We start from the raw sequence: 12,500 nt of genomic DNA, 5'->3' as shown, positions 1-12,500 counted from the left end.
CATAGTTTCGCTAATACTGCTTTAAATACTTATATTTTCTGACTGGAGTAGCTGAATAATATTGTGTATATATATATATATATATATATATATATATATATATATATATATATATATATATATAAGAGGTGGGTGTAGTTTGCTTGAAGCATTGTTTTGTATATAGTTAAATAGAATTGTAGAAGGCGGTACAATGCAGAAGTAACTGAAAGACACAAGCTGAAGCAGGTGAGAAATTTATTAATACAACTTATAAATACATGTGTACATATTCATATTTCATATACGCAGTATATTTATATTTGCACAGTGGCCACCTGGGAAAGTCGGTCTGGTGGTATATCCGTGTAATATAATATTTCGAGAAAGATCTCTTCGTCAGATATTTACTTGACTTTGATAAACGTGCTGCTGTGAGCAGTAGTTACTGCTTACAACGAAACTAATCGAACGCAAACGCCTGGCGCCTGGCATTCCGGCCGGGTAGTATCTGTCCTGTAATTGGTCTTTGGTCAATGTAGGGGAAACCCTTCATACTGAGACAATCACTATTTATCTGGATACTGCCAGAGTATCCCGTTTGGGGGGGGCTGGTTTTCCCCAACATTAAAAACGACCTTCGTCGGAGGTTTAAAAGCAACGACATTTCTGCAAGTCATCTTTTTGATTGGCATCTCTAAATTTGAACTCTTTACACTTCCGGTTGCGTCATGGCATGGCGGTAAGACGTCAGATTTTCTTTCACTTTCTTTTCCGCCTTTGTGTCGCGGGTTCGAGCCTGCTTGTCTACTACCACTATTTTTTAATTTTTGCTCAGCACACACCTATAAACACCTGAGCAACGCCGGGCGCCATGCTAGTGTATTCTAAGTTAAACTCATAGAAAAAGCAGGGTATAGAAAAAAAAACTCATAGGAAAAACATATTTTTTAATATAATTTCTTGTGTGTGTGTGTGTGTGTGTGTGTGTGTGTGTGTGTGTGTGTGTGTGTGTGTGTGTGTGTGTGTGTGTGTGGTTAATTATTCTTATTTCCGAATGGAAAAGAATCACGGTTAACTAAAATAGTACGGAAATGGACAACAAACTTACTACGTGGTTGACGAGGAGTATGAGATCAATATATGACCTTTTGGGGACAACGAGAGTTGAGACATGACGTCAGTGCATTAGTGAATACCTAGTTTCTTTCTCCAACCAAACTTGACAGCGTAAAGATAGATCATAGCCCCAAAATCCAGATTGGTCTCTCTCTCTCTCTCTCTCTCTCTCTCTCTATATATATATATATATATATATATATATATATATATATATATATATATATATATATATATATATATATCAGTAGTATATATATTTCGCCTATGAATAAAACCTCCATTTTTTAGAAGACTCGTGTTATGTAATTGATCGAAGAGACCGACGGTGCACCAGTGGTCTTAACAACGAACGTGTATATAAAAGGTATTACACGGGGTAACACAATACGCATTCTCAGACGCGAACAACTCACTCAACGGCAAACCAACGAAAAAAAAACAGTTCCCACTTGGTCAGAAATATTGCACATGGAATGTGAGAACTAATAGAAAAAAATGAGATAACGTGCATTCTTGTAATTGTCGGTTCGGTATTAATTTACAAGTCTTATATAATATTAAGTTTGCTTTGTTGGCTTTTGTACTAATGCGTCACTAGTAATCAAAGGTAAAAGCCGCTCGAGGATAAAAATTGCTAAGATTTTCAGTTCGATGATAAACAATACTAGGAGAGGATAAAAGAAAAATGAAAAGAGGGACAAAATATATTTGGTGAAAAATAGCTCCGCACAAGGAATAAGTAAATTAATGTAAGGAACCTAAAATCGGGATAGATTCTGATTCACAAACAGCAATTCTTGTCCAGAAATATCACTTATAGAATACGAGAAGTAAAGGATAAAATAAAATGAGTTTCAAGGCTGCCAAAAATAAATCCAAATTTCACTTTCTACTCTCAAAATTTGATTAATTAAAAATAACGCGCAATGAGTATTTGTTGTCATTAGACTTAAAGACGACCATATTGCTGTTAACAGAGAATAAATCTCGTGGTCATGTACTCCATAGATAGTGTGTTTTAGGAGGAAACTGTTCATACTAATTCGGTTGATGTTTAAGTATACAAGAAGAAAGAAAACTTCATCGAAGTGGTGGTAGAAGAACGAGTTCTTACTGTGAATTTTTTATTTTGTAATTACCTTTTAAAATTTTAGACAATATTTACACTGTCCAAGAGTTTCGTGTATCATTATTTTTATGTGTTCTGGTTTGTTTCGTGTATTTAAAAAATATTTACAATATTAATATTTTTTAGAATAATGTTTATCAAATGCAAGAAGCTAAAATATTTGACATGGCTTTTTATATACTGCAGCAGTAGTATATATATATATATATATATATATATATATATATATATATATATATATATATATACTTAATTTACTCACATAAAATTAATATACGAAAGTATAGATTTATGCGTAAGCTTTAAGTATTTACTTCAAAAGTGCTCAATACGTAGGTAGAGCTAGTTAGTAAGTTATAAAATGTATATGGCGATTAAGCTACACTGAATATTCCGCGTTTCATCCACTTTAGGATTCTTCAGGCGTATGCGCATATATATATATATATATATATATATATATATATATATATATATATATATATATATATATATATATATATATATATGATGAGATTAATGGAAATGGTATTCCTAAGATTCCTAAGAAATAGAGAAATAAAAAGGAACAAGCCGAGTCATGCGTTCATCAACGTTTCGTCTTCATTTCGAGAAGTCTGATACACCAGCCTAAATGTGGCACCAATCCCTATGCATGGGGGAAGTGTGGCTTTGTAAATATATAAGGTACTCTCCGGTGTGAGTAGTTAATTTTCTAGCACGGTAGATGGGTAGATGGGACCCACTTTCTTTGCAGGCTAAGAGAAATTTTATATATATATATATATATATATATATATATATATATATATATATATATATATATATATATATATATATATATATATATATATATTATTTAAATAAGGGAGTAGTCATCAACAATGTGTATTTTTTAACATTATTTTATTATTCCGTGTCTTGGTTTTTCATTGAGAATTATGTTTGGATCATTGTAATAATGTTTTTAAGTCATTGAAATCGTTTTTACGCGCGTTTCAGAACTTCACAGAACGTCCGAAACGCGCGTAAAAACGATTTCAATGACTTAAAAACATTATTACAATGATCCAAACATAATTCTCAATGAAAAACCAAGACACGGAATAATAAAATAATGTTAAAAAATACACATTGTTGGTGACTACTCCCTTATTTAAATATACATCTTTCTTTCGTTGGAATTTCTTAACCCATTTTATATATATATATATATATATATATATATATATATATATATATATATATATATATATATATATATATATATATTATTATTATTATTATTATTATTATTATTATTATTATTATTATTATTATTATTTAACTGATGGGGAAAGATCGATATTGCCGACCTGTATTCGACAATAATTTGTTTGAAATAAATACATTTATTGAATTTATTCAGACAAATATTTGCATCTAAAAGTGCGCAAATATTATTAGCCTGATCTTATGTTTGAATAGGAATTCTATTCAGTTAGAAATCCTTTATCTATGAGGGGTTTCTTTTAAGGAGTTGATGCTGTTTCTTTTTCTGTTTTTAGTCTTGACAACAGGCGTGTGCCTTCAACTCCAACCTAAACAGCATTTTGTTTTGTTTTTTCTTTTTTCGTCTAACCAACGCATTATCGACGCCTCATTCTTCTGCGCCTGGAAAATAATAACAAGAAAATGCGAGAGGGTGCCGCGTGGGTGTTTTCAGTGTTAATTATACATCCGTGATAGAAAACCTTCAATCGAACTGACTCTTTTGGAGACGAGGCGAGTGGGGATTTTTTATTTATTTATTTTATTTATTTATTTTTTTTTTTTTTTTTTTTGCTGTAAAAGATTCAGACGTCTTACGATTACGGATTAAAATAGAAGACTTCATTACTTCATACTAGATGTAGAACTATAAAAATAACACCTCGCATGTCGGTTCCATATTTGCATGGAGAGTATTTCTATGTAGTAAATTCTATTGTGCCTGAGTTTCTTTATAAGAAACCTAGGAGAAACCAGGAGGTGTGTAACTGGCCTAATGGATATTGTAACAACTATAAATTAAGCGATGCTGACATCAAATCTGATCGGATCTATTGTAATAATTTAGACACTAATATAATTGTGAAATATATAAACTGGCAGTGTAGAATAAACTAGAAACTTGTGTTCAATTCATCACTGTTTTATTTTCCTTCATTCGAAGCGGCCCCTACCTGGAGCTAACACTTGAACTCTATATGAGATACATAGATATTCGAATGTTTCATTAAAGTTCTTCATCTCTCAAACACTGAGTTAGTAAAAATAATTCAGAACACAATTTTCCTCTCCTCAATTCACCATGTAAATTACTTTATAATGTATCTTTCTCTTCGTCTTACTGGATTCCAGGACAATAATTTCACATGTCTTCTGAAGTATCCAGCTTCGTACTATTACTTGACTTAACATTGCTTGGTTAAGGTGGGCTGTCCCTCATAAAAGCCAGTGTAGATTAGTATTACTGAGATCTTATTTTGACCGCAAATATTATGCAATTTTGTAATTATATCGAATTCGAGGGTATTTTGAACTGCACCACTTTTTGATTTTTAAAGTTTTTTGGTATTTATGCAGAGAAATAATAACATTATTATTTAGTAAGCTATTCTTAACATAGGGATGGAACTGTGTTTTATAACTATTCTGTACTTATACCCAACAGTGAAAAACTAATATCGTAATAATTTTGAATATTTAGTCAGGATTTACTTGTAGGAAAAATATCAACATTCCATGTTGTCCTGGCAAGGTCTGTACAGAAAGGCCTTAGATACTCGAGGATAGTATCTAGTAGGCATTCAAATTATGTGTGTGTTCGTGTGTGTGGTTATGTTTGTTTGATCTGTACTTTTGGAATTAGCGATGACTGCCCACTTTCCGCATGTTGTTTAATATTTGATTAATAAGTTGTTCTTACGTTACAGTTGTATTTTATATTTTTATTTGCTTTGTTTTTTATTTGCTTTGTTTTTTTATTTGCTTTGTTTTTTATTTGCTTTGTTTTTTATTTGCTTTGTTTTTTATTTGCTCGTTGTTGTGAGGAATAACCTGGGGAGTTCGGCGAAAGAGAAGCATACATACGTTCCTGCACCATTTGTATATTTTTTTTATTTAAAAATATGTTGTATGAAGACTTCTTCTTCTATTATTATTATTTTTTTATGATTATTATTATTATTATTGTTATTATTGTTGTTATTATTATTATTATTTTGTTATTATTATTATTGTTATTCTTATTGTTGTTACTATTATTATTATTTTGTTATTATTATTATTGTTTATATTGTTATTATTATTGTTATTATTACTGTTATTGTTATTATTGTTGTTATTATTATTGTTATTATTACTGTTATTATTATTGTTATTATTATTATTGTTATTATTATTGCTATTATTATTGTTAATGTTATTATTATAGGCACCGCCAAAACTGGGGGGGGGGGCAGGTCAGTACTTTTTGACGGACCGTCTTTTTAAAAATCTACCAAAAATCAGGTAATTATCCGATAAATACGAAATTTTCAGCGATTATTAGGAGAAGAATGAACTTTATAACAGTGTACTTATTTTTCATAAACGATATTTATATATATATATATTTTTTTTTTTTGCTTACAAACCCCCCCCTTGTTTTGAAGTGGGAACAAATATGCTTAAAATAAGCATCTGAAACTGAACAAAACATATTGTGTTGTTGTAAGGGACAGAATTATAGATTAAAAAAAAATTGTTTGCATACCTTATTTTGACGTCTGAATATCAGAACTTAGATTGTGTTTAATTATCCCGCTTTTGAGTTTTGAAGTGTGAAATTCGGTGAATATGTTGAGTAAAATAATTAATTTAAGTTAAGCAAAACAAAAAAAAATTTTTTTTAATATTTATACGAAAAAAGCCATTTTAAAATTTTTGATAAATAAATTAAAAAATTTTTTTTAGCGAGCCGAATAATGCATGACCATTACTAAACAGGTCATGCTTTGAATAATCGATACAAAAAAAAATTCGATAAATGTTGTGCCCTTTGTGTTAAAAATAGCATCATCTTTTTCGATCCCGTTTGAAAACGTTTGCCGCCTTTCGACTACGGTGGACCAAACGCGCTGAAATAATTTTTTTTTTATTCTGCTTTAAATTGCCCCCCCCCCCCATTTTGGGGAGCCTGGCCCCCACACACATACACATTAAAAACCAAACTCATACAAATGGTCACCCATCTGGTACTGGCCAGCCTCACCTTAATAATACATTGAAATTTTCGTCACTGAAAAATAAGTTTTTTTGGCCTGTTTGGTCTTCCATAATTTTATTTTTTATAAAACGCAAACGTACACAGAGTCGATCTCGACTCTGCATCGAAGCGAAATATCTGGTTACCTATATGAATAAGTGGAATTATTTGAAATTCAGGTACTTATATTATAATATTTTTGCATATTCTCTTAGAAAATCATCCTAAATCTTAGTTAGACAATAAATAAATAAATTATTTCAAAAACCTTCTTTTTTTTTTAATATTTAAGTACGTTTTTTGTGCAAGACAAAAAAATGTCAATTGTTAACTTTTTGGGAAAATTTAACATTTAAAATTTAATTAAAAATAGTAGAAAAAAGTTTTAAATTATTCTGTTTTCTATATGATAAAATTCAGGGTTTTATCTTTCTGGAAAAAAAAAGTTACTCAGAAATAATGGATTTTAATAAATGTAATTTAGTTTTAAAAAACAACAACAACTTGATTTTGCGGCCATTTTTGGCGGTGCCTATATTATTATCATTATTATTATTGTTGCTGTTGTTGTTATTATTATTATTATTATTATTATTATTATTATTGTTATTATTATTATTGTTATTATTATTATTGTTATTATTATTGTCATTGTTGTTATTATTATTATTATTATTATTATTATTATTATTATTATTGTTATTATTATTGTTATTATTATTGTTATTATTATTGTCATTGTTGTTGTTGTTATTATTATTATTGTTATTATTATTGTTATGATTATTATTGTTTCTTATTATTATTGTTATTATTATTATTGTTGTTATTATTATCATTATTATTATTATCATTATCATTATCATTATTATTTTTATTATTATTATTATTATTATTATTATTATTATTGTTATTATTATTATTATTCGTTACGAGTTCTCAGATTATCATCAGAGATAACTAACTGATAATAACCACAAGCCTCCTCAGATTTCTAATACTCTTCACCTCATTCGATAACTTTTTCAAATGATTTTGTGTTATAGTATTGATAACTCGCTAGCAATGAATGATGACAAAACGTACTAATGTGCGCGTACCTTCAAGAGAGTGCTTAGATTTAACGCAGTATATATCCAGTCTGGAGCAATGCCGGGAAAAAAGTCCTGCTATTTAATAAATATAATAATGTACGCATGTAATCTTATTAAACGAAGCCTTTTCGAATTTCAAAAATTCGAGTCTTCTAGAAATATAATGAGACAAATGCGATAAGGAAATGCTGCGGGAATATCCAACCATTGAATACATAAAATCTCATTGCACTTGTGAGCATCTGTATATGCGAAAAGGCTTAGATTTCGAAGAATTATGTATACATTTATACCGTATCACCTCCTACCGATGTAACTCACTACTTCAGGCATTATCTACGTAAGATTTCCTGAATCACTACTAATTATATTCATAAAAGCATAGCAGTTCAATGAAAGGGATTTTTTAATGAAAGCTTTTCTGTTTGACGAGAAAAGAATTGGATAATTTTGTTATTTTATTTATGTATTTATTTTTTTTTCATAAATCAGGAAGAGAAAAGCCGGCGAGTTTTCCTTTTTTTAATATATATTTTCTTTCTTTTATATATATGTATGAAGACTTCTTCTTCTGCTATTATTATTATTATTATTATTATTATTATTATTATTATTATTATTATTATTATTATTATATATATATTATTATTATTATTATTATTATTATTATTAATTGAGAAATATGATGTTTTAGGAAAACGCACACACGCGCACAGTATGCAACGCACCATCATTTGAACAAAGAATTGTTTATAGTGTCGCTCTGGGTTGCCCTGTTTGAAAAGGTCAAAATAAATCCTCCATTAAAAAAATGATTAAAATTAGACACGCAAATGCTCCAGTGTGAGGGAGTCCATGAATCATCAATGAAGATGTGGGGGAGGGAGACAGACGCCGTATTTCGTTTGAAGCTTTAAGTCTCTGGGGTTGGCTGGAAATATTTTGGAAACCATTATCTTTATTTCTTGACTATATGTGTTTACCCAGTGTTGCACGGGAGTTTCCTTGCACTTTTGTTTTGCTTGTTTTTAAAGTACCCCACTTATTAGTATTCTATATTTAAATAACGAAAAAATATTGAATTTCAGGTATAACAAATGGTACCTACGTGATTGCCATGTCGCAAATAGTAACATATCCCAAAATTACCGAAACCGATAATGTAGAAAATTAATTAATCATGAAAAAAGACATTTGTAAAATCTACCGATTTGGTTTCAAAATCTTCCGATTCGAATTGGTGAGTAAACAGGGGAGGCAATTCGGTTTTCAATTTCCCAGAAATATAATGCCAAACTTCAGTCAGTTATATTTTATAAAAAAATAGAAATTCAAACAGTTAAAAAGAGTTATTTTTTAATTCACAAATTATGCTTATATGTCATATTTATTTTTGTTTTCTGAATAAATTATTATATAATGTTTTAACTGAGTTACTTCCCCTATTACTTATGTCACGTGATTCAATATGTCTGCCTCGACGTTTAACCTTATCGAAGTATTTTTACCCTTACACGAATACCCTTTCACGAATAATTAACTTTTTACCCTATCGTTTTCCGTAATTATTGGATATGTTACTATTCACGACACAACAATTATGTAAGTAACATTTGTTTTACTTAAAATTCTATATTTTCGTTATATAAATATGGAAGCACCCACTTATTCTTTACCTACCAAATTATTTTAAATAGCATTTTTGAAATTAAAATTATTATTACGCCGTTGTTTTGTCATTAAATTATTAATTGAACCCAAATGTTATATAGCTATAACTCATATTTGTTAAGATAATATTGTTTTAATCTATATTAAATTGGCTGTAAAAGCACGGGCACTTATTGTGCTATTTTTATTAGTATTGACAAGTTAACTGCAAGTTTTACGATATTATTTTTTCATTTTTAGGTATAAGTACAGAATAGTTATAAAACACAGTTCCCTCCCCATGTTAAGAATAGGTTTCTAAATAATATTATTATTATTTCAGCACGGTAATTTATCAGCATAAATAACAAAACACTTTAAAAATCAAAAAGGGATGCAGTTCAAAGTACCCCCGAATTCGATATAAACATTGTCAAGTTTGAGAAGATGCACGTTAAGAAGGTCGGGAGTTACATCGACCGAAACATTGAAACCAAGATTCGAATAGTAGTTCGAATAATCCAAAATAATACAACTTTCAAATTTACATCAAAAGTACATATTTCAGATAAAACTACCCATTTTATTAATAGATATGTTTTGCGTCTCACGAGACAGAATAGTGGCATGTCTATTTTAGTATTTTTGTATATTTTGTGATTTTCTTAATAAATAATAGAACCACTGACAACAAAACGAATGACAACAGAAGTAATTATTCATCTAATTCATTTTTCTACGCAGAATGAATAATCGTTATGTTCGTCCCTTTCTATGTTCTAGCTTTGTGTTATTTTCTATCATTTATTAACGTGTGCTGTTTTTACCTATACAATATTGCCTGTGAAATTATTACCTGTGCCATTATTATTATTGTGCATCGGCAATGTTTGATGCGATGCAATCATACCAACGAGTATCTACCTTTAAAAAAGGAGTTAATGGCAGGGTCGCATAACAGGACAGATACTACACCGCCTACTTCAAAAAAAAGTGGAGGTAATGACAGGGAGAATTATATAACAACAGAACAAATGATACACTATCCTTTCGAATCGAGCATTGAAAGTATGAATTCATGGTCAGAATGAAGAATAATGACTTTGGTAAACTAAAGTTTTCTCTTCCCTGCAACGTCTCTCCCACAGAAGAGCCTGTCTTTGTTTTATCGTTATTTCCATGGCAAGTGCTCGCCCGAGCTCCAATCTCTGGCCCCCCCTCGCCAATCTTTCGCGAAAAATACCCGTCTAGCTGAAACAATAGTTGTCAATAGTTTCCCCCATTCTTTATCTGTGCCTCAAAAACAAAACGTAGATTCCACGAACAAAGCTCATTTCTTAGAAGCGAACGCCTGTGGAACTCTCTGTTTCCCACCTGACTACAACTTGGATGTCTTCAAGTCCAACATAAACAAATTCCTGATAAACCTCCCCCTTAAGTAAGACACTTTATCAAATCTCCATTACTAACGATGACTACGACATTGTTCCATTGACTACTGTACACGTAATAACCCTTATCCCCGAGTGGCTTCCGGGCCTTGATTAGTGGTGACTCCCATGTAAAAGAAAAATGTGTTTTAAAGAATAATACAATAAAACATTAATGGAATCCGCTATGGCTATGCAATCGCTACAGCTACCCAGAAAATGGAGCAATTACACTCGACAGAGTGATATGGGACAGGAAGGAGAAAGAAGCAACCTTAGTAGAAGTTAGTGTCCCCAATGATGCTGGATTAAACATGTTACGTTATACTGTCGTTCTTTAGTTTTTAATCGTCGTCTATTTCATCTGTTAAATAGAGTTTCAAGTTCTTGACGAATGTATATAAGACAATTAGTTGTTTCACAAAAACTTGACGTAAGTTTATAAAAAGGAATGACAATTTATTTTCTGTTCACTACTTTCTCAATGTGCTATGGAGAGAGAGAGAGAGAGAAAGAGAGAGAGAGAGAGAGAGAGAGAAAGAGAGAGAGATGGGGCGTGATCGAGTGTTGTAGGTGACACAAAATGACAACCGGTTGTCTCGGTGCCCTCTTTTCTTTAGCTGACTTTTTCCTTGGCTGACATTTGTTTTTATTTACAAAAACTTTAGATAGGAATTTCGTTTTTCCATATCGCATTCCACTGGCCCTTATTAAATTCGTCCAAAACCAAATTTCAATATGACTGTTTTCAAAACGTGTCGGTTGACAAAAGGTTGATTTAAAAGTTTCTGTACACTTCTTGCAATTGTTATGACTTTTGATGACATTTGTTGGTGTGAAGACTTGTCAACAATATTTACGTGTGTGCATCGAGCTCCATATGCATGTGTGCACAACTAGGAATAAACGTTGCCCAGAATACTATTCAACAAACAGAGCTGAGAAGGAAAAAATAACGCAATACCAAGGTCATATGTTTATGTATGACATGAAAAGAAACGGGAATTTTAGGAAGATCTCAATCGTTACAGTAATTATAACAGCAATTGAACTCATAAAAAAGAATTTTTAAAATTGCTTGACAAATATACCCGACAAACTAAGTGCAAGAAAAATTTAAACAATTGCATTTAAAGGAAGAATTAGAATCTTTAAAAGCAAAAGTTTAACTATATGAGATAGCTAGTGAATATCTGCCATCCGGTAGGATGTCCTCTCCACACCTTGAAAAAACTGAAAAAAAAAAGACGCAAAGGAAATGATAGTATGGTTTTAGTTTCAGGCAAGTAGGTACTGAATCTCCATTAGTAATAAATGTTATTGAAATGAACGTAAATAATTCTTACCTTTTTGTTGTTGACCACTGAGAAAATATTTAATATTCGCAACATTTTCTTCAGTCTCAACAGATTGTCCAGAACTCGAATACGTTCTAAGTCATTTCTACTAATGACTAAAAATGTTGGAGATAAGAAAGAAAAAAAATTAAGTCCTTTTAGCATAGAAATATGTTCTTGAGGTCAGAGAGAAATAAATGTTATTAGAAAGAAAAAAAATTGCAAAGAAAAATCGGGAAAAAGTAATTTACGCATTTGTTCAACTGCCAGAAACAAAATAGAATCATGAACGGGGACGCCAATTAATCAGGCCAGTAATTTTGATATATTAAAAAGAAAGGAGAAAAATGTCATATGACATGAAGAAAAACGTGACAGCCAAAGTTTAACGACCTTACTGACCCTCATCTTTCCAACAATTAACCTAACCCAATTTCAGTTCCGCCCCCTTTTTCGTGTGGGTCAGAAAATAGAAATAGAAATCTACTT

At 30.6% G+C, this 12,500-nt stretch overlaps 1 protein-coding gene across 3 annotated transcripts in view; it reads right to left on the bottom strand.

Moving 5' to 3' along the window:
• Positions 1-12,500, bottom strand: part of LOC145289844 (hillarin-like) — a 260,340-nt gene that overhangs the window by 202,192 nt on the left and 45,648 nt on the right. Inside the window, exon 1 of one of the 3 annotated variants that reach the window (XM_080136445.1) lies at positions 12,021-12,174. The exons of the other annotated variants lie outside the window; for them this stretch is intronic. Coding sequence (XP_079992571.1) covers positions 12,021-12,065 — 45 coding nt within the window. The 5' untranslated portion in view covers positions 12,066-12,174. Of the gene's footprint in view, positions 1-12,020; positions 12,175-12,500 lie in introns of those variants that run through there. 3 annotated transcript variants of the gene reach the window in all.

Source organism: Euprymna scolopes, chromosome 2, assembly GCF_053919585.1.
Source record: "Euprymna scolopes isolate OS-2025 chromosome 2, ASM5391958v1, whole genome shotgun sequence".
Classification (NCBI taxonomy): Eukaryota; Metazoa; Mollusca; class Cephalopoda; order Sepiida; family Sepiolidae; genus Euprymna; species Euprymna scolopes.
This window is presented reverse-complemented; position numbering and strand designations above follow the sequence as displayed.